We start from the raw sequence: 22,254 nt of genomic DNA on the forward strand, positions 1-22,254 counted from the left end.
TGGTCCCACAGGGACCCCCGAGAGCCCCAGCCCCCAGCCCCAGCTGTGTTCAGGCTGGAAGGGCCCCAGGGCCCAGCTGTGCTTCCCCCCCTCCTCCTCCAGCTCTGCTCAAAGTCACGTACCAGCCCGTGCCAAGCACCCCGTGCCAGGCACCCCGTGCCAAGCACGTGCCAGCTCCCACCCTGGGGCTGCGGGGCTGGGACACCCTCCAACCCCCACAAGCCTCTGCCATGGCTGAATAGCCACCCCGAGCACCCCACGGGGACAGGGGGCACGGACATCCCAGCCCAGGGGGTCCTGAGCCTGAGAACCCCTCAGGAGTGCCTCCTCACCCTGAGAGTCAGCCAGTGACAGGGACATCCCCATCCTAGGGGGTCCTGATCCCAACACCCCCCAGAGACAGGGACATCCCCATCCTAGGGGGTCCCGATCCCCAACACCCCCCAGGGACAGGGACATCCCCATCCTAGGGGGTCCTGATCCCAACACCCCCCAGAGACAGGGACATCCCCATCCTAGGGGGTCCTGATCCCCAACACCCCCCAGGGACAGGAACATCCCTCTCCTGAGAGACTCCTGACCATGAGCACCCCTCAGAGCAGTGGACATCTCTCTTCTTGGAGTCCCCTGACCCCAGTCATCCCCCAGGAGCACAGATGTCCCCATCTTCAGTCACTGACAACTCCCAGCACACCAGAGAAGGAAGGGATTCACAGACACGTACACCTCAGGGTGCCCCCAGCTTTGCCCCCATGATCCCCCAGGCAGGGAAGCACTGGGACTCCTCAACACCCCTGGGGATCCTGAGTCCTCCCTGGGCTGCAGGACTGGGATCATCCTGCTGAACCTGCTCTTGGCTGAGAGAGAGTGGACCAGGCACAATGGGGAACCCCAAAAGACAGGAAGAGGAAGAGGGGGACAAGGCCAGGGAGGAAGGAAATGCTCACTCCCAGGACACCTCCCAGTGTGGCCATAAGCACTGGGGGTCCTTTTGCAGCAGCCACCAGTTTTGGAGGCACCTGGACATCCCAGGGACACCCAAGAGGAGGTGGAAAGTAGGAAAGTGGGAGCAGCCAGGGGGCAGGGAAGCTTTGGAGCAGATGTGCTGTGGAAATGAGGAGCAGGATAAGGACATGCAGCAGAGCTTCATCACCTCACTGTCCAGCGCTCTGGGGACCCCAGATCAATTATTCAAGCTCAGCGCTCCCTGTGCTCCTTAATGGCATTTCAGTCTTGGCTGTGAGAGGCAAAGCAGAGCCAGGCCAAGGAGCCAGACAGGATGTCTGGCTGGAGATGAGCCGGAAAGACGATGCCTTTGGGGACCCCTGAGCTGGGCCGTACCCCCCGCCGTCCCACGATCCAAGCACCGGGGGGAAAGCCCATCCCTCCGAGGGCTGCTGCTGTTGCTGCTCCCCCATATGGAGGGCGTGAGACCCCCAGCAGCTCCCGAATGGTTCGAGGCTGGAAGGAGCTCGGGGACGGCTCTGGGTGGCCTTTGCCAGCAGAGGGGACTGTTGCTTGTCTTTCCAGAAGCGCTCGCCTAGAGCCTGTCCCGTGGGACAGCTCGGGAGGAGACGTTCCTGTCCTCCTTGCCCTGCTGAGGACATAGCGGGGACCCTCCCGTGGGAAAATCCCCGTCTCCCGGGAGGAAACGCTGGCAAAAAGTCTCTCCCCAAGCCACATTTTCCTGCTCCTTTTGTTCACAGAAACCTCCCGAGTCTGAATTTTTGAATCTCCGCCCCTTACCAGCCCACTGCCCTTCCCCCAAATAAGTCATCTGGGGTAAATAGAAAGAGAAAATCAAAACTCCCAGTCCCCAAATGCTCCCCGTGAAGCGATTCCTATCCCGAGCGCGACTCTCTGACCTCGCGGGTGAGAGCTCTGTCGGGAGCCAAAGGCGGAGTTTCGGAGGCTGCCGGAGAAGCAGCTCCCGTTGGGCTCTCGGCTCCGCTCAGCCCGGACATCTGGAAAGAGGGAAGACTGCAGCTGGACACAGCTGGATGCAGCGCCCAAGGAGGCCTTGGCTGGGACAAGGCGCTGCGCTCCCCGAGGCTCCTCGCTCCGCAGAGGGATTTCCGTACGGATCCATCCAGGGCACCCGACCTGCCGTGGCTTGTGCTGAGCCCGAAACCCGGGAGCTCCGATGTGCAGCCATCCCCCCTCCAGGACTCCGAGACCCTCGGTGGGCTCCTTTGGGGCCCCTCGCCCCGAGGCTTTGGAGCAGCACGGGGCTGACCCCGAGGGATGCCGCAGCCAAGCCCTCAGGATGGGCATCTGCCAACTGCCCTTGGACATCTCCCAAGCTCCATGCCGAGCCCCACGGCCGCCCTCCAGCTCCCTGGCACGGCCCTCAGGCTTTAAGGGAGGGCATTCCCAGCCCAGCCACGTCGGGAGAGGATCCAAGCCCTCAAGTCACACTTCCGAAGTGCGAAGGAACACCTTTTGCTCTTCCGCGGGGCTGGGAAATCAGAGCTCACTGTCAAGCCCACGTGGGCTGGAGTCGGCTCGGCTGTGCAAGGGTTAAAGCCGGCTGCTCGTCCGGGTCTCGGGGGCCTCCCACTCGCCATCGCAGAGTATGAATAGCTGCGCTCCCCTCTGCTCCCAGCCACTCGCTTCCCTCCCCGCCTTTCCCACTCGGCCTCGGAGTTCTCCCCGGCATCCTCCTCCCCCGGCATCCTCCGGCAGCGCCGATGCTGAGCACGGAAAGTTTCGCAGGGGCGAGAGCCCTGGGAGAGGAATCGCTGCAGATGTGGGACCTCAACAAGCGGCTGGAGGCGTACCTGGCCCGGGTGAAGTTCCTGGAGGAGGAGAACGAGGTGCTGCGAGCTGAAATCCAGAGCAGCAAGAACAGCCCGGCCGGGGACTCGTGGCGGGTGAAGTACGAGGAGGAGCTGCGAGCCCTGCGGGATGCGCTGGATCTCGCCTTCAGGGAGAAGTGCACGGCCGAGCTGGCCAGGGACAATCTCTACGAGGAGGTGCAGCAGGTGAAAAGCAGGTGCCAGAAGGAGCAGGCAGCCCGAGAAGAAGCTAAGAAGCAGCTGTCCTTGAGCAGGAAGGAGCTGGAGGAGGAGAAGAGAGCGCAGATCTGGCTGAAGGAGAGAGCCGTGCAGCTGGAGAAGGAGGTGGAAACCTTGCTGGAGGTGCACGAGGAGGAGAAAGCGGGGCTGGACCAGGAGATCGCGAGTTTCTCCCACAGCCTGGAGAGCTTCCGCTGCGCACCGGTGGCTTTCCAGCCGGTGGAGGTGGAGGACTACTCCAAGAGGCTCTCAGAGATCTGGAAAGGGGCGGTGGAGACCTACAAGACAGAAGTGTACCAGCTGGAGGATTCCCTCTGCCAGGCCAAGGAGAACCTGTGGAAGGCGGTGGAGGACAATCAGCAGAGCCAGCTGCAGCTGCAGCACCTGGAGAAGGACCTGGCGGGGCTCAAAGCGAGGAAGGAGATGCTGGAGGAGAGCCTGGCCCAGCAGTGGCAGGAGCAGCGGGGGGAGGCAGAAAAGTTCCAGGCGAGTGAAGGCAGCAGGAAGGAGCTGGGGAGGGGGAGAGCTGGGGGCTGTGGGTGCCCGGGTGGGTATTCAGGGCACATCCCTGAGCAAAGGGATGGGAGAGGTGGACGGGAGGAGGCAAGACAGAGGGAACAGACCAGGGAAAACCTTTCCCCAGGGGAGGGATGGACGGTGGCCCTGGATGAGCTGCAGATGAAGGTGGGGAGGGCGGCAGGAAGAGCAAAGCGTCTTGGGGACATTTCTGTCCCTGGCACAACAGAGACCCAGGGGAGCAGCACTCAGACACCGGGTCCTGCCCCAGCACCCTGCCCGGGCCCGTGGCTCCATGTCCTGCTGGGCTCCAGAGTCAGGATCCCGGGATAATGACTGCCCCGAGGGGGGGTGCAGGCACCGGCGGGGCTGTGGGCAGGAAAAACTCGGACCGACTGTGCTGCAGCTGCGATTCAACAGCTGCAAAAGTGATTCAGCAGAGGGAGGTGGAGGCGTGCTGGGCTGGAAATCCCGGGAACGGCGTGAACACTGCCCGGGGAAGGGTCCCCCTTTGTTCCAGATCCTGGCACCAGCCACGGGTGTCCTGGGGCAGAGAGTGCCGCAGCCGCGGCTGCTCGCCTGGAAGTTGTTTCTTTCCCACGCTGGTGTCCCCACAGCCCCGAATCATCCCAGCTCTTCCTCCCTCATCCAGCAGCCGTTTCCCCATCACCTTTCAGCCCTGCTCCTCTCCTCGCCCCATCCTCAGCCCCCCGTGCTAAAATGAGCGCCCAGGCTCCCGTCCCTCAGCATCCTGAGGGGATGAGCGGAGCCACCTGCCCGGTCCCCGGCAGTGCCCCTGACCCCCCTGTGCTGCCCGCAGCTGGCGATGGAGGCCCTGGAGCAGGAGCAGCAGAGCCTGCGGGTGCAGATCGCCCGGGTGCTGGAGGACAGGCAGCAGCTCATGCACCTCAAGATGTCCCTCAGCCTGGAAGTGGCGACCTACAGGTGAGGATCCCGATGGGAACGGAGCTGGGAAGTGGCCGCTGCCCTGGGGCCGAGCCTGGCGGGTGCAGGTGGGTCTTGGCACAAGGGGGTCTCGGGCACAAGGGGGTCTCGGTAGCCCTGCGCCCCTTCCAGATGGCCCCACACAAAGGCCGCTGCCAGGGACCGGGGGGACAATTAGCATGAGAATAGGGGCTGGCCCAGCCCAGGCGAGGGGCCTCCCCGGCAGAGCATGATGTCACCCTGCGCGGACACTAATCCTGGCCACGGGGGGATGGGACTGGAGACAGGAGCAAGGGGGGCTTCTTCGGTCCAGCCCGCTCCCGCACAGAGCGGCACAACCAGCTCCGTGCCTCAGTTTACCTGCCCTGACGCTGCCGCAGGCAGCAAGGTGAGCTGGGGTGCTCAGGAGCACCCCGCAGCCTGCAGCACCCACCCTGCAGGTGCTCCTGACCTCTCCTCTCTCCCCCAGGACGCTGCTGGAAGCGGAGAGCAGCCGCCTGCAGATGCCGGCTGGGGAATTCAGGTTGGCCAATGGTGTGCGAGGTAAGGGACCCCCGGCACCGGCACCGCCTCACCTGGGGGGGCTCGGGGCATCAGGCTGGATTTAGACACATTTTCCTGCGTTCTCCTGGCAGCCCGGCCGCGATAGGAAGGTGCGAACAGCAGCCGGGGGCTCTTGGCACGAGCCTCACAGCCCAGATAAGGATTATCTGCTCCTTGGCCTCGATTTTTAATTCCCTGCCTTTCATGGGAAGGGCACGAAGGGATCTGCCCAGCAGGACGGTGGGCTGTGGTAACAAGCTGAGCATTTCCTTTTTCCGCAAAACATAAAAAAACAAGGCAAGCTTGTCACCTGCTGGCTTTCCCCGGCAGCAGGACCTGAGTGTGGCTGCGCCTGGGCAGAGCATTGTCCCGGCCAGATGCTGAATCCCCTGGGACCACCGGCATCCGCTGCACTCCGGAGGGAGGAATTTCCCACTTTCCAAGAAGGAGCTGTTTAAAAATAGGAGCGGGGGCAGCGAGAGGCGGCTGGGGAGGGCTGGGAGAGCCGAGGAGCAGCTTCTCGCTCGCTCACGGCTCCACCTCACTCTTTGCAGATCTCAAACTGGAGGTGAGCAGCAGCAAACTGGTACCAGCGAGCCCTGAGAGCAGGCGGCTGCTGCCCCGAGACCACTGCAGCAGCCCCTCGATCTTCCCCAGGGCAGAGGGGAGGGGGCAGCTAGCAAAACCCCAAAGTGACACCTCCACACCCAGGAGCCGCAGCCTCAGCTCCAGGGAGCTTCAGAAAATCAGCTCAGCCCTCCACGGCACGGCACTGCCGGCTGCCCCTGGCTGCCCCACACCCAGCCCCTCCCTCGCAGGCAGAGCTGCCCCTCGTCTCTCCCCAGAGCCCCCCAGCCCCCCGGAGCAGGAGAGCTCTCGGGGAGAGGGTCTCACCTGGCCAGAGGAGGACAGGGGAGTGCTGAGCCAGGGGACAGAGCCTCCCAACGGCAGCGTGGGGCTGCGGTACCCGGCCCAGCTGGTCAGCGAGGCGCTGGAGGATGCTCTCAAGGCCATGGAAGGTGATGCTCAGCCCAAAGAAGAGCCCGTGCTCAGCAGCATGTGGGCCCCCCGGGAGGCCTGTGTCCCCAGCCCCGTTTTCCCCACTGAGGCTGCTGGAGAGGCCGTGTCAGAGGGGCCTGCGGAAGAGCAAGAGCCCTCTGAGGGCTCTCAGGACAGTGACAGCCCTGAGGTAGAGGAGAGGGTTGGGGAGGTCATGCTCCAGGGACTGGGTGTGGAGAGCAGCGTCCTGCAGGACAGAGCCGTGTCCCCACGGGGTACGGCCTCAGGGAGCCGGGAGGATTTGGGAGCATGGGAGGAGGAGGAGGAGGAGGAAGAGGAGGAGGTACCTGCTGTGCTGAGCCCAAAGGATACAGAACTGGAGGCCCAGGAAGGGGACAGGGGTCTCCCTGGACAAGCAGTGACCAGCTGGGAAAAGCCAGAGCAAGAGGAGGACAGGGCAGAGACCCCAAGCACAGAGCCATCACACCCCTCAGAGGATGAGGAGGAGAGAGGACCCTGCAAAGAGAACGGAGATTTCCAGGAAGAAGGAACAGATGTGGAAGAAGAGGAGCACAGAGAGCTGGAAGCTGCTCACACTGCCCTTGTGGAAAACCACCTGGTTTTGCCCACAAAAGGTCACCTGGAAGAGGACGTTGTTGATGCAGAGCAGGAAAGGTCTGAGCAGCAGAAAATGCCCACGTGTGAGACAGATCTGGCTGCAGAGGAAGAAGGGGAACAGGAGCTGTGCCCAGAGCAGGAGCCCTTGAGTGTCCATGAGGCCATCCCAGCAGAGGAGGCTTCGTTAGGAGCTGAGGAAGATGCTGTGGGAGGAGGAGAGGACACAGGCAGAGTGAAAGACAGTGAGGGAGGAAAGGGAGAGGCCAGCAGGGAGGTGCTGGGAGGAGAGGATCATGGTGTAGGACAGGACCCTGAGGCAGGAGAGGAACCCACAGCAGGAGAGGACCCCGAGTCAGAAGAAGACCATGGGGCAGGAGAACACTCTGAGGTGGGAGAGGATCCCGGGGCAGGAGAGGCTGTGGGAGGTGACATCCTGGAGTGGGAGAGCAGAGCCCCAGAGGAGCCTGAGGACCTGCAGGAAAGCGGCTCTGTGGAAGAGGAGGGGGAACAGGAGGAGCTGGAGCCAGGAGAGGAGCCCTGGGATGGGGGGAATGGTGGCAATGGCCAAGAGCCTTGTCCAGAGGACTGGGAGCTGACAGCAGAGGATACTGAGGGAGTTTTGGGGCCAGAAGAGCCAGCCTGGGCAGATGACACCCTGAGCAGTGCAGGAAGGCTGAAAAGTGAGGGGACAGATGGCACATCACCAGCAGAGCTGGAGGAAGCCCAAGAGGATGATGAAGAAGAGGCTGAGAGCCAGGAGATGAGCCAGCAGCAGCCACTGCCAGAGGCTGAGCCGGCAGAGGAGCTGGCAGGGCAGGAGCAGCAGGGCACCACGGCAGAGCCTGCCCCAGCCCCTCCAGGAGCCCGGGAGCAAGGGCACAGACAGGAGCTGGCCGAGGCCCCAGAGGAGCCGTGGGAGGTGCAGGATGAGGAGGCTGATGAAGGGCTCAGCTCAGAGCTCGTGGCACTGAGGGAGGTGCCAGGTGCCGGTGCAGGGAGCGGTGACTGGGCACTGGAGGAGGTCCCTGGAGAGCCAGAGGCCACAGCAGACACCGGCAGGAGGCTGGAGCTGGAGGACACCCTGCCTGACAGCACAGCCCTGAACCTCTATGAAGGGGAGGTGCTGGCTGTGGGTGCACCCAGCACAAACCCTCCTGAGATCCAGGAGAGCACGGAGACAACAGGTGAAGGGTGCCTGGAAGGGAGGGAGGAGCCACCAACTCCCGCCGTGCCAGAGAGCCCTGAAGAGGAGGCAGGGGCAGAGGTGGCTGCTGTGGCAGAGAGTGCTGAGGAGGAGGAAGGTTATTTCATGGTCTCCGCTGCCAGCCAAGAGGTGTCCGGCTTGGAGGAAGCCGAGATCTCTGAGGACTTTGAAGAAATTAAAGTTGATGCGACTGAAGGCAGCCAAGATGATCTGGGGGCTCCTGGAGAAGTATCTCCAGTGCCAGAGGGCAAAGCACAGCTCGAGGTGCTTGTTGCAGAAGCAGATGAAGATATGGAGGTGCCCACTGAAGAACCTGAGATGCCAAAGCATGAGGAGAACACTGCTGAGCTGGAGGAAGGCCCAGCTGTGCCTGAAGCAGATCCCAGCGGTCCTGGGGCCATGGAATCATTAGCAGGAGGTACCAATGAACCAGCCCAGGGTGCCACAGGCACTGGAGCATGGGAGGGACCAGAGAATTCCGAAGATTTGGCTGCTGAATCGGATGAGGAGCTCCACAACACAACTGAGCTGGAGAGGGATGCCAGTGGAGCAGGGCAGGAGGAGGAGGGGGCAGATGAGGATGAATCCAGCGTGGCTCTCCAGGACACGGTTGAGGCCACCCTTCCAGCAGGGCTGCAGGCCCAGGCAGTGCCTGATGGAGCAGAGCAGCCACTGGAAGAGCAGCCATCCACGGAGGAGGAAGCACTGGACAGTGACAGCCCTTCTTCACCCAGGAGCGAGCAGCCCCTCGAGGCCAACCCACCTCAGCTGGGCTCTGCACTGGAGCAGAGAGGTTTTCCAGAGGTGATTCCTGATATCCCTGACACGGCTGTTCTCTCTGCAGAGATGCCAGCAGATATCATGAAAGACTCAGATATTTTGGAAATAGTTGAGCAGGCCCTGGAATTCAACCAGGAGCTGATGGGGGTGAGGGTGGCAGAGGGTGGGCAGCAGGGTCCTGGGAGGACCGAGCTCCCTCGGGATGCAGGGGAGGACTCCTCGCCTGCCTCATCCAGTGAGGAGGAGCTGACGGTGCAGGAGGCACCAGATGCGGTCCCGCAGACGGAGGCTGGGCTCCGGGCTGAGAACGGGCTGCACCGGGAGGCCAGTCTGGAAGAGCTGGTGGAATTCAGCGAGGAGGGGCTGAACGGCATCGCCAGCACGGCACCGGCCCAGGAGCTCCCCACAGCCACCACAGAGCCCTCGGCAGTGATGCCACCGCAGGTCCCCGCCCCTGGAGATGGCACCCTGAGGGGGAAGCAGGGTGGAGTCCACCCAAGCCCTGTGCCCCCTGCCCTGGGGGAGGATGTCCTGTGCCTCACACCCCACCAGCCATCAGCTGAGAGCTGAGCAGGAGCCCTGCTCCTCAGGGGACGAGTGAAAACAGTCGGGGGAATGTTCTGGTAGCTCCCTTCCTGCCAAAACCCCGTACCCCCACTCGTCCCAGCCCCCTCCTAATGTTTCCCCATCTCCTTATGTTTTTAACGTGTTTGTGTGGATTTTTTGCACCCCTTTTCAGAGTGAAGAACCACCAAGTTCCTTTCCACCCCACAGCCCGCCCAAATTCGCATGCTTGCTCTGGGACCCCTGCTTCAGTTTGAGCTTCCTCTGAGTGGGTTGCCATGGCTGTATTTAATTTAAACTCTGTGTTTCCTCATTCCCTGCAATCCTCCCCCTCCAACTCCACCAGTATTTGCCCCAGGACACACAGCTGGAGGCAAGGGACCCCCAGAGCTGCACCCTGGGGCTCAGTTTTGGGGCTACATCACCCCAGGGTCCCCAGTCCCCCTGACACTGGGGGCTGAGCCATGCTGGATGTATCCACAGCCCCGACATTAATTTAATAAAGCCTCATCCTCTCACTCAGGGCCCTGGTTCTCCTCTCTCTGGGGGCAGGGGAGGGCACTGTTTGGGGGGCTGCGAGGAGCCAGAGGGGTCAATCGCCCTGCTGTGCAGCCGGGCGTGGGGAGAGCTGCATAAATCAGCTTCCAGCCGAAGAATGGGCTCCTTTATGCCGGGCAAAGGGCTGAGTCAACCTGACTCGGGTGGCCACGGCATCCCCGGGCCCTGCCAGCCTGGCACCCACGGGTGTGTTCAGCATCGCTGCTCGGGCGCCCAGGCCCCGCCTGGCTGGCCCCGGTCCTTGTCCCGATTTAGCTGGGTCGTGGCAGCGCCCAGGGATGCTCAGGGACCGATAAGCACCCAACTTTCAGCTGCCTTCCTCCCTCTGAAGCCCCCGGCCCCCTCTCCTGCCTGAAGGCGACAGATTCCTTTTAAGGTGAAATTGCAACAGATCCAAACGCTGGAACAAAAAATCCCCCTCTGATGAGTTTAATCAGGCACGGAGTCTGCGTTCAATCAGCCTCGGGTGCCTGGGCAGCCTCAGCCCGGCAGCAGCTCCAGCAGCGCCCCCTGAGCCCCCCAGTGCCCCCCGAGGGGTCCCCAAAGCTGGGGGTCCCCGGGCCAGGAGAGGGATGGAGATGAGGAGGAGATGGAGATGGCTCGGGAGAGGCTTCGCCGTGCGGGGGGTGACATTCCTGCCGAAATGAATCCACATTCCAGCCAGTGCTGACAGAGTGATGAGGGGGGACAGATGGCGGGGGGAGGGGGAGCCCCTTCCTCCCCGCGAGGAGGAGGAGGTGGAGGAGGATGGGATGAAGTGCCGAAATCTGGGAGTCAGCCAGAGGTTGGGGGAGATTGCCAGAGCCTTTGGAATCCACGGGGGCTGCAGGCAGGAGAGTCAGCCCTGGTGAGGCTCGTCTGGGTCTGATAAGTGCCTGAACGACTGCACAATGATGGGACAAGAGCGTCCCTGCCAGCATGGAGAGTGTCCCTGACAGGACCGGGTCCCAGCAGGAGCAGGGGTGTCACTGATGGGACCACACGTGTCCCCAGCAGGACACAAATGTGTCAGTGATGGGATACAGTGTGTCCCCAACAGGATCAGGTGTGTCCCTGCTGGGACTGAGCATGTTCCCCATGACACCAAGGATGTCCCTCATGGGACAAAGCGTGTCCTCACTGTCCCTCAGCACTGTGTGGCTACACCAGGACCAACCACGACCCTGGGGGGGGAACCAAACACAACCTCGGAGGAGACAAAGGTACCTGGGTTACCCCATGCTTACCCTGGCTGGGGCTGCAGCTCGGACACCACCAGGTACATCTCCCTGACCCCAAATTCCATCAGACCCAACCAGAGCCCCAAGGGCAGCACCCACTGTCCCACCCCCAGCCGAGGGCACACAGGCTGATTTGGGGGACCACGCTGCTTTGGGGGGGCTGGAAAGAGTCGTGGAGGTTCCCTGCACTCAAACCCTGCTCACACCCAGGCTGGGGCTCACAGGAGCGTGCAAAGGGGGCTGGGGGTCCTGAGGGCTGCAGCTCTGGAGGAGCTGCTGGTTGTTGCCCAGGCTGGAGCTTTTAGAGCCCCTGGAGTCCCTCGCAGCCCCCACAGCCTGGCCCCCCCGCCAGCCAGGGAAGGGTTTTGTTTCCTTCCAGGCCGGGCGAGTGCAGTTTCAATGGAGCCCACACAAAAACTCCCTGTGGGGTGAGCCCGCGGCGGGCCGGGGGGGGATGAGGCGGGATGACCTCAGCGATGACTTCATTCCGCTCTCAGCTCCCAAAATTCATGGGAACCTTATAAGGAAAGGACTAAAAATACAGCGGGAGGGGCGCGGGCAGGCCCCGCTCCCCCTCCCCAAAACGAGCCCTTGGGGATGCTGTGTGCAGGCGAGCAGGAGCCACGCTGGGGCCACCAGAACGCCGGGGCTGTTCCCAGGGTGGGGACAATTGATAGGGACCCCAAAATCGGGAGAGCAGAGCCGGGCTGTGAGACGTGGATGTCCCCCCAGGGAGGCATCACCACCCCCGGCCAGCACGGTCCCTTCCAGTGACACCTCCAGGGACAAGCCGGGATGGGGGGAGGTGGCTCGGTCACCCTCTCGCCCGCCCTTCACCCGGGTCAGACCCCGGAATAGCTCCCGCAGGCTAAAATCAGCTCTGGCCCGGCCTGGGGGGCTCTCCCAGCTGCCGGGTCGTGACCCCGCAGCAGCGGCCGTGCCCCGGCTCGGTGACAGCTGCGGCCGGCCCGGGGCGCTGCGGATGCCTGGGGCCGAGCCCGGGGGCAGCCTCGCCGGGAATGTGCGCCTGGGGCCGTCCGTCAGCAGCGGGGAGGATGGCGGGGTCCCGGCGGTGATGAATCCCCCTGGGACGATGCTCCCCCGTTCCTGAACTGATGATTCTCCCTGGAACAATACTCCCCGACCCCCGGGTGATGCTTTCCCATACCTGGGGTGATCCCCCGTCGTCCCTGGAGTGATGTCCTGCCGGTCCCAGTGTCCCTGACCCCCATCCCTGCACCATTTCCTCCCCCAGATCGCTGGGGGTGACAGGGAACTCTTCTTCCCCCAGACACCTGGCAGCCTGAGGACCCCGGCCCTTCCCTGGCCCCAGCGATCCCAGCCCAGGATGTGGCATGTGGACCAGGAATGTGGGACAGGAGCGGATGAGAAAGGCTGGGAAAACCCCTGGCCGGCTCCCACACACAGCATCGTGCCTCAGTTTCCCTTCTCATCCAGCCTGCCAAGGGCCAGCCACAGGCAGGAAGGGGATGAGGAGAAGAGAGAGGTGGAGGAGAAGCCCCCCCCCCCCCCCCCCGAGCACTCTCTGATTTTGGGACACCCTTGTGCACCCCCCTTACGCTGTGGGACATCAGGGATGGGCACTGGGACAGTCGGGCTGTGTCCCCTGGCCCGAGGCTGGACCTGGCCCCTGTGGCAGAAGCTGCCATGGGGCTGAGCCCCCAGGACCCAGTGTCAGTGCCCATGGGAGGTTTGGGGCACAGGGCCAGGCCAGGGACACGTGGTGGGGACAGGATGTGACCGCGGCCAGTCCTGAGTCACCGCCAGTCACCGGATCCAGCCTGGAAGGGACAGGAAGAGCCCTTGGCTCCAGCACTCCTTGTCCCAAACAACTTCCCCAGTGGGACTGGGGACTGTTCTGAGTCTGGGGATTGTGTGTCCACTGTGGGGACTCCATTCCCACTGTGGGGACTCCATTCCCACTGTGGAGACTCCATTCCCCCTTTGGGGACTCCATTCCCCCTTTGGGGACTCCATTCCCCCTTTGGGGACTCTATTCCCACTGTGGGGGCTCCATTCCCCCTTTGGGGACTCCATTCCCAGTTTGGAGACTCCATTCCCACTTTGGGGACTCCATTCCCAGCTTGGGGATGCCATTCCCCCTTTGGGGACTCCATTCCCCCTTTGGGGACTCCATTCCCACTTTGGGGACTCCATCCCCACTGTGGGGACTCCATTCCCCCTTTGGGGACTCCATTCCCAGTTTGGAGACTCCATTCCCACTTTGGGGACTCCATTCCCAGCTTGGGGATGCCATTCCCAGTTTGGGGACTCCATTCCCAGTTTGGGGACTCCATTCCCACTTTGGGGACTCCATCCCCACTGTGGGGACTCCATTCCCAGTTTGGGAATTCCATTCCCACTTTGGGGACTCTATTCCCAGTTTAAGGACCCCATTGCCAGTTTAAGGACCTTATTCCCAGTTTGGGGACTCCATTCCCAGTTTGGGGACTCCATTCCCAGTTTCAGTACCATTTTCCCACTTTGGGGACCTCTTTCCCAGTTTGGAGATCCCATTTCCACTTTGGGTACCCGTTTCCCAGTTTCAGTTTGGGGACAGTGTGTCCAGTTTGGGACCCCATTCCAAGTTTTGGAACCATATGGGACTCCTTTCCTGGTCTGGAGACTCTGCTCCCAGTTTGTGAACCCTGTGCCCAGTTTGGAGACCCCATTCTCAGTTGGGAACCATGTGCCCAGTTTAGAATCCCCATTCCCAGTTTAGAGACCCCACTCCCAGCTTGGGAACCATGTGCCCAGTTTAGAATCCCCATTCCCAGTTTGGAGACCTTGTGTCAGACCCCGCTCCCCGCCCATTGCTATCAGTCACCCGATGGCAGCAGCTTCTCTCCGGAATTCTGGCCAGATTCCCTGGGCAGGTGGGCCGGGGGTCTCTGGCCCTGGGGGGCAGCAGCTGCCAGCTGGGGTTGGGTTTCGGGTGGGGGGGATTTATCACCTCCAGGCCCGCAGGACCCCTCGACCCTGCCCTGCAGCCCCCCGGGAGCTGCAGAGGGGCCCGGCCTGGCCAAACATGGCCCGGGGGGACAGCAGGGCTGGGCTGGAGCGCAGGGAGGGAGGATCATGACAGGGGGTCCAAGCAACCCCCAAACCCCACCGCAATCTCTGGCATCCTCTTCCCTCTCCCTTTCTTCCTCCTCCTCCTCTGTGATTCCCCTGGCTACCCATCCCTGCACCGGGACCCCCAGGATCCTCCTCAGGACCCCTCCATGACCACCATGAGAATGTCCTGTGGCCCCCATGGGTACCCACCTCCTCCCTGGGACTCCCCAGGCCCACCCAGGACCCCTCGTGACCATCTGGGACCCCTGGGAACACCTCCTGTGACTCCCACAGGGCTCCATGAAACCTCCTGGAGCCTCTGCCACGACCCCTCAGACCCACCCAAATCTTGCTGTGCCCCCAACCCAGAACCCTTGCAGTCTCCTGGCCAGGTCCCCCACAAGGCCAGCCCCGACCGCCCCTCTGACCCCGTGACCCCTTCCAGACCACGCCCCATTCCAGACCACGCCTCTCTATGCCACGCCCTTCCATGTCACGCCCATTTATGCTCCGCCCCCTCCAGCCCCCAGGCCCCGCCCCTTCCCTGCCCGCCCCGCCCTGCGCTCCCTGGGCGCCCCCTGCCGGCCACCCGCAGCCTCCGCATTTCCCACTCTTCCCTCTGATTGGCCACCCGCTCCCAGCCAATGAGCGAGAAGGCGCCCGCCTTGGTGGCGGGCCCAGCAGCTGTCTCAGCCAATCGCAACGCGACACGGCGCCCCGCCTCCCGAGCCGGCAAGGACCACCCCCACAGCCAGTCAGCGCCGGGGCTGCGGGGTGATGGGCGGGCGGAGGGGGGCGTTTCCACCAATGGGCGCGGCGTGCGGCGCGGAGGGGGCGGGGCCAGGTCGGGGGGCGTGCCCGCGGCTTCCAGAGAGTTCGGAGACGGCGGCGGAGCGGCGGCGGCGGTGAGTGGGGGGGGCGGCCCCTGGGACCCCGCTGCGAACCCCGGACCCCCTCGGCACCTCCCAAACCTCCCCGGGACCCCCCGGAAGGAGCGGGCCCGTCCCGCCCCGGCGGTGTCAGCGGCGGTGCCGGCCCGGACACCCCTGAGGTGCCGGTCGGGATGACCTGCGGGCCCGGAGGGCTCCGGGGGGGCTCTGGGGCGACCCCCTCTCCTTGAGCACCGGGCTCGCGGTCCGCTCCTCCGCAGCCGGTGTGGGGTCTGGGTACCTCCGCGGCTGTAAACGGGATGTCATCGTGTCATCTCCGCCCCGGCACCTTCCGACCCCGCTCGGTATCCCCGACACCCGCAGCCCGCGACCCTCGGCGGGCAGAGCCGCCCCGCCCGGGGATCCTGGCTTGGTTGGGCCGGGCGGGACGGACCCAACCCGGCCTAGGGGGACAGACCCAGCCCCGAGGGTCCCGGCCCTGAGGGGGCCCGGGGGACAGACCCAGTCCCGAGGGGATCTCTCGTTAGACCTGACGGGACGGACCTTCCCCGGGGGACGGAGCCGGCTCCAGTCCCGGGGAAGTCGGTCCGGTGTCGGAACCGGTTATTTACTCGTGCGTGGGTCACCGGCGCTTCCCCGCGTCCCCCCGTGTCGCAAGATAAACGTGTCCCCACCCCACGCGGGGCTTATCGGCTGCTGCACACGGCCCGGGGGGGCACAGGGGCACCCCCCGACACCGCCCCTTCTTCCCGGACCCCCGTGCGATGCCCGGCTGTCCCCGCACCCACCGAGCAGGATGTCACCCCTTCAGACATCCCCTGACACTTGGGACAGGGCTGTGCATCAAGGAGAACAGGGATCAAAGCCTTTTGAGGGGTCCCGCGGTGGGACGGGAATTTGGGGCGCTCCCCTCCCCACCGCGGGGACCCACACCCCGCACACACTTGCAGGATCCCTGTGGGGGGGTCTGGCTGTCACAATGATGGCACCTCCCGACTGTCCCACTGCGATGCTGCTGGGGGTAAACTGAGGTAGGGCTGTGCAGGGGGAGAACAGGGATCAACGGGGATCTTGCAGTGGCTGTCCCGGGCCGGGTCAGGGGGTCATGGGCCACGCAGAGGTCTCAGGCTGGGTCACAGTCCCAGGCTCACTCACAGCTCTGTCCTGTCCCAGCACGTCACAGCGAAGAAGATGGTGAAGGAGACAGGCTACTACGATCTGCTGGGCGTGCGGCCGGGCGCCAGCCTGGACGAGATCAAGCGGGCGTACCGGCGCCTGGCGCTGCGCTACCACCCCGACAAGAACCCCAGTGAGGGCGAGCGGGTACGTGCAGCCCCCCGGCCCCCCCCAGCTGGCCCTCTCCCACCTCACCCGCCTCTCCCCTCCCCAGTTCAAGCAGATCTCCCAGGCCTACGAGGTGCTGTCGGACGCCCACAAACGGGCGCTGTATGACCGCGGTGGCGAGCGGGCCATGAAGGAAGGCGGCCTGGGTGGCCGCGGGGGAGGCAGCGGCTTCGGCTCCCCCATGGACATCTTCGACCTCTTCTTTGGAGGGGGAGTGCGGATGCGCGGCCGGGCAGACAGGAGAGGTACGGGGAGAAGGGACTCACCAGGACCCCAGGGTGGGAGAGGGCTGGTGCCCAGGACAATGCTCACTCAGGAGGTGACAAACCTGCTGGAACCTCTTGGTGGGAGGGCGCTGCACTGCACTGGCTTGGGGGACAGGAGACCACTGGGAACCGTGACGTAGGAGAGGGCTGGCAGTGTGACCCAGTGTGACATCGGCCTGAGGAGTCACAGATTTGCTGGGACCCCTGTGTGTCAGTGGGCTGGTGCCCAGCACAGCTCTGTCTCAGAGACCTGCTGGGACTTTGGGGTGCTGGTTCCCAGCACTACACTGGCTCTGGGGACACCGGGATCCAGCTGGGTTCCCCAGGCTGTCTCTGCCCCCGCGGCACACCTCAGTGAAGCTCCTCACCACCCTCATTACTTTCTCCACCTGCCGCTCTTCAAAGGGCCCTTCCCTGTCCCTGTCCCAGCTTTCCCCCGCCGTCCCCGGGGCTGGAGCTGAGTCACCGGTGCGGCCCCGGGGGTGGCAGCAGGACGCGGGGCGTGCGGGGCCGGCCCGGTGACTGTTTGGATGCCTTCGGCCTGGGTCACAGGGACAGGGTGACTCGCCTCTGCGCTTCTTGCTGAGATGGCACGAGTTAATAGCAGGGCAATTAGGAGGCCAAGGGAATCATCCCAGCGACTCCAGCTGGAGCAGCTGGAGGGTGGCTGAGAGCCCTGGGGTGGGAGCCGTGCCCTGCCCACGCTGGGGACCCGGCACTGTCCCAGGGCAGCCGTCAGGATCCAGGCTTGGAGATGCCCGGCCTGGAGCAAAACTCGCTGTCAGTGTCCCTGCCTCCGTCCTTGAGGAAGGGGTGGGACTGGCTCTGGGGGCACCTGGTGACCCTGAGTGGTGTCCAGTGCCTGTCCAGCCGTGTCATGGGAGGTGGCACGTGGCTAGTGCTAAGCCAGGCGCTGAGCCGAGCTCTCCCCCGTGCCCAGGGAAGACGGTGGTGCACCAGCTCTCAGTGTCTCTGGAGGACCTGTACAATGGCTCCACACGGAAGCTGTCCCTGCAGAAGAACATCATCTGCCGCAAGTGTGGAGGTGAGTGAGGGGCTGCAGGGGCCGGGGGGCCGCCCCAGCACCCCCCTACCCCACTGTCTGACCCCCTGTCCCCCTCGACACAGGCTGCGGGGTGCGGGAGGGTGCCCAGAGAAGGTGCCCCAAGTGCCACGGCTCAGGCATGGAGGTTCGCATCCACCAGCTGGGGCCCAGCATGATCCAGCAGATCCAGACGGTGTGCTCCCAGTGCCAGGGCCAGGGCGAGTGGATCCGGCCCCGGGACTGCTGCCTCACCTGCAACGGCCGCAAGGTTGTGCGGGAGAAGAAGATCCTCAGCGTGCACCTGGATAAAGGTGAGCTGGGGCTGAACGCGGAGCGGGGTTGCCCCAAAGCGGCGCACGCGCCCTGAGCTTCCCCCGCACTCCTCGCAGGCATGAAGGATGGGCAGAAAATCACTTTCCACGAGGAAGGGGACCAGGTGCCTGGCCTGGAGCCTGGGGACATCATCATTGTCCTGGATCAGAAGGAGCATCCTGTTTTCCGGCGCAGCGGCGATGACCTCATTGTCAGGAGGGAGATCAGCCTGGCAGACGCCCTGTGCGGGTGCCGGCAGGTGATCCGCACCCTGGACAACCGCACCCTGCTCGTGTCCTCCCCACCAGGTGAGGAGGGGCTCAGGAGAGCCGGGGGCCCGGGAGCTGCCAGCACAGCAGGGTGACCCTTGTCTCTCTCAGGTGATGTGATCCGGCCCGGGGACCTGAAGTGTATCCCCAACGAGGGGATGCCTGTCTACAGGAGCCCCTTTCAGAAAGGAAAGCTCATCCTGCAGTTTGAGGTGAGCTAGAGCAGGGCGGGAGTTGAAATCTCCCACCTCTGGGCTTCCTGAGTCGTCACCCCACGCCTCACATCCACTCTCTGGTCACAGGTGAAGTTCCCCGAGCCGGGCTGGCTCCCCACTGACCGCCTGCGCCAGCTCCAGGCCTTCTTCCCCCCTCAGGAGGAGGTGATGGCCACGGAGGACACGGAGGAGGTGGAGCTCAGCGATTACACGGCGCACGGCGGGCCGGGCCGGCGGCCCTATGCTGGAGAAGCCTATCACGAGGATGACTTCGAGGACGGGATGCGCCAGCACGTCCAGTGCCAGACCTCATAGCGGGGGGGGCCGGAGCCCCCCGGGCACAGGCGGGGCAGGGCCAGGGCCGCGCGGTGGGGAGGGGGCTGGCGGAGCCGCCACGTTCAGGGATGTACATAGGTCGCCTTTCCAACAGCACTTCACCTCCTTTGCCCCCCCTGGAGCTGGCAGAGCCCCCCAGCCCTGCGGGGTGAGGCCCCCTGCCCTGCCCTGCCTCCAGCCCCGAGCGGTGGAGCCGCCGCTGCCGTGGGTGGGGGGCTCGGGTGGGGGGCGTGCTGCCGGGTCCAGCTGCCGGCGGGCACATCCCAAACTGGGAAGGTTCAGCCCTGGCTGGAGAGCGGGAGATGCCCGGTGGCCCTGCTTCAGTTTCCTCATCTGCTGTGGTGGGGCCAAGCTTGTGCTGGAGCCAGTGTGGGGAGGAGGGGAACTGCCCACCCCCAGCGGGGATGCCCCACTCCCAGCCCCACACTGCGGGGGTCTGCAGCTTGGGCCCCCAGCCCCTTGCTTTGCCCATTTCTTTCCTTACTGGAGCCTGGCTCAGGCCTGGGATGCAGAGGGGGTGGCTCTTTTCTCTTTGCACAGGACAGGAGGGGTTGGGGGGGACCCGTCCCTTCCCTTTAATTTATTTTTGGAAGAATTTTAGAAGTTTTTCTTTTTTTTTTTTTTTTTGGGGGGGGGGGGGTGGGGCGGTGACTTTGTACTTGGCATTAAACGCAAATCCCAACTCGGTGTGTGGGGTTGAGCGTGGGATGCTGTGTGGGGCAGGGTGTGGGGTTGAGCGTGGGGCAGCGGGAGCCCGGGGGCGGTGACTCTGCCCTGCTTTGATCTTGGGTGTGCCTCAGTTTCCCCATCCTTACACAACCGGGAGGTGCCAGATCCTGCCTTCCCTTGCCCCTGGCTGCTCCCAGCACTTCCTGCTCCTGCAGGGGAGGACAGAGACCCCAAGCCTAGATAGGGGCCTGTCCCTTTCCCCCCTTTGCCAGCCCTGCAATCCTCCCTTGTCTGTCTGCCCTTCTCCCCTGTCCTGAAACAGTCCTGACCCTGTGTGTACCTCCAGTCCCGTGCTCTGGCCGTGTCACCCCCAGAGCCCCCTCTCCCACTTACACAACTCACCCCTGGACCCTCTGCATCATCTCAGACCCCAAAGTGGAAGCAGATTCCCCCAAATAGCTTCAGCCCTCCCCTTTTCCAGTCCTATGCTCACCCCATGGGAGGTTCCAGCCATGAGGCAGAGTTGGGGTACTCAGCAGTTCAGGGGGACTCCCCCAAAGCCATTCTGGGGGGCAAACTGCATCTGATAACCTCCCCACGCCTCCCCCACTGGAGGCAGCTGCTGGACGAGACTCCCCTCTACAACGGAATGGGGGTAGAGCCCCCCCAGCCCCCTGCCCAGGGCAGCCCAGGCTGGGGGGACTCTGTGGGGCTGGGGCTGGAGGCTCCCCCTCCACTGGAGCCCAGGAAAGCTCCGGCGCCAGATGCAGCTGGAGGGGGAGAGGAGGAGGAGGAGAAGGAGGCGGTGGCGGGGAGAACAATGCTGGCCGGCTGCCAGCCGAGGGGAGTGGGGGGGAAGGGGGGAACAGCCCCCAGCCCACCGGGCACAGGGAGGGGCTGAGCCCGGCAGGAGGTGACAGTCACCCGAGCCTGAGCTATGCAGGCGTCAGCGCCCCTGGCTGCCCTGAGCCGTGGGGACACCCCCGAGGACGAGCTGTCACCCCAGTTCGGTGGGGACACCCCTGAGACCGCACTGGGCGCAAGGAGCTGCCTCGGGGCAGGGACCCCTGTGCCGTGCCAGAGCCCACCTGCACAGGTGCGCGATGCCCTGGCCGGCACTGGGCCCACCCAACGCCCCTGGGCCACCAAGCTTGTGACACGGTCCAGAGTCTGCTCTCCGGGGAGCTGACCCCACCCTGAGCTCCTCACCGAGTACCTCTGCTGGGGGGAGGATGTCCAGCAGCCAGCCGGGACCCTCCGGACCGTCCAGGGTGGGCTCCGAGCTGGGCAGTGGCCCTGGGAGGGTGTGGGGATGACTGGGGGGTGACACCAGCCCTAGGGGCACACTCATCCTGGGGTCATGCACGGGAATGGGGATGGGGGGGGGGGGTTGGTGTTGTTGTTGCTCCGGCTCAGCCTCCCTCTATCCGCGTCCCCATCGTCCTGGCGCACCGCAGGGGGTGCCCCCCAAACCTGCCCCACGAGTCCTGTCCCCCTGCCCGCGCAGGGACATCCCCGGCAGGGCAGGAGCCAGCGCAGCCCCCGCCTCAGGCACATCGAAGCCCCCGCTCCCTCCCGATAGATCCAGGAGGGGCGGGGGGGATGAGATGCAGCCACGTCCCCCCGCAGTTCCCCCACACCCAGCCCAGCCTCTGCTTCCAGAAAATGCATGGAAAAAATCCGGGGTGAGGGGCCAGGGTCCCCAGGGTCGGGCATTCATTCCCTGCGCACAGAACGGGGAGGGGGCCGGCCCCGCTTTGTCTCCGGAGATGAAAGGCGAGGGGCCAGCCCGGCCCCCTCCCCAGCCCGGGGGGGCAGCGGGGCCGCCCGGGGGCCACCGGGGTCACCGGGGAGGATTAGTGCCGGATTAGAGGCGCCGGGGACCTCGACACCACCCACGCGGAGCCGTGGGAGGGGGCCGCAGCCTCCAGAGAAATTTTGGGGTTACTCACGGCCCCTCCATCCCAGCCCCCCTACCCATCCCGGCACAGAGGAACTTGCTTTTGTTTCGAGAGCAGCCGCCATCTAACGGCCCGAGCAGCGGCCGTGCTCCGGGGAGGGGAGGGGCCACCTCCCGCCGCTGCCCCTCCCGGAGCCCCCCAGCACCCCAGAGCAGAAGAATGGGACCCCCGGGCCGGTGCGGGGGGAGCGCAGGCAGCCACAGACCACCCCCCATGCAGACATGCCCCCAAGCTCTCGGGGTCCCAGAGCCTCCCCAAAGATCCCCCCAAGCCGAGGCAAACCGGAGCCGTCCCCAGGGCTTGCGGGGGGAAAGCGGATATTCCTCCAACGAGGGGAGGCCGTCGGAGCCGGGGGGGACGGCTGGATTCCATTACCGGCTGCTCCGCCCGGCCGTGCCGTTCCCGGGGTCTCCGAGGGCCGGTTGGGTGAAGTGGGGAGGGGTCCTGCGCCCACCCTCGGGGACTCCGGGAGAGCCGGCACACGGCCCTGGCAGCGCTTTGGGAATGGCGACAGGGGTGATGGGCGCCTGCCAAGTGGCCACCTGGAGATACCGGAGCCTTCCTCCCCCTTCTCCTCCTCCTCCTCCTCCTCCTCCCCAGGGAAGGTGTAATTCCACCCTTCCTGCTGCTGGACGCACTCCCGAGGTGCAGGATCACACCCCGGGTGTGGGGATGAAGCCAGCCCTGAGCCCTGGCTCCCTTCTCCATCCCCCTGCTCAGACTCCCCCTATCACCAGCTCGGTGGGGCAGTGCCCCCCACCCGCCCCACAGCGGCTCGGGCTGCCCTGGCCGAGGGGTCCCGGCCCATTCCGGGAGAGCCGAGTTGGGCAGGGTATGGGGGGCAGCCTCGAGGCAGGGCAGTCCTTCACCCCGACCCTTCCTGCTGAGCCCCCCACCCAGGGGTA

The 22,254-nt window shown here is 64.6% G+C and overlaps 2 protein-coding genes across 2 annotated transcripts; both read left to right on the plus strand.

Annotated features, from left to right (window-relative positions):
- Positions 1-2,585: 2,585 nt before the first annotated feature.
- On the plus strand, positions 2,586-9,419 carry NES (nestin). Its single transcript, XM_023941758.2, is given in 5 exon segments — positions 2,586-3,503; positions 4,354-4,478; positions 4,948-5,021; positions 5,576-9,176; positions 9,178-9,419. Coding segments are annotated over 5 exon segments (4,659 nt in total). The 5' UTR covers positions 2,586-2,690; the 3' UTR covers positions 9,224-9,419.
- Positions 9,420-14,884: 5,465 nt separating this feature from the next.
- On the plus strand, positions 14,885-18,835 carry LOC111943014 (dnaJ homolog subfamily A member 1-like). Its single transcript, XM_086866241.1, has 8 exons — positions 14,885-14,947; positions 16,106-16,255; positions 16,323-16,521; positions 17,483-17,587; positions 17,671-17,898; positions 17,977-18,207; positions 18,280-18,380; positions 18,471-18,835. The coding sequence occupies exons 2-8, from the start codon at positions 16,124-16,126 to the stop codon at positions 18,696-18,698; spliced, it is 1,224 nt and encodes a 407-aa protein (XP_086722367.1). The 5' UTR covers positions 14,885-14,947; positions 16,106-16,123; the 3' UTR covers positions 18,699-18,835.
- Positions 18,836-22,254: the final 3,419 nt, after the last annotated feature.

The sequence above is a fragment of the Cyanistes caeruleus genome, chromosome 30 (assembly GCF_971803275.1).
Source record: "Cyanistes caeruleus chromosome 30, bCyaCae1.hap1.1, whole genome shotgun sequence".
Classification (NCBI taxonomy): domain Eukaryota; kingdom Metazoa; phylum Chordata; class Aves; order Passeriformes; family Paridae; genus Cyanistes; species Cyanistes caeruleus.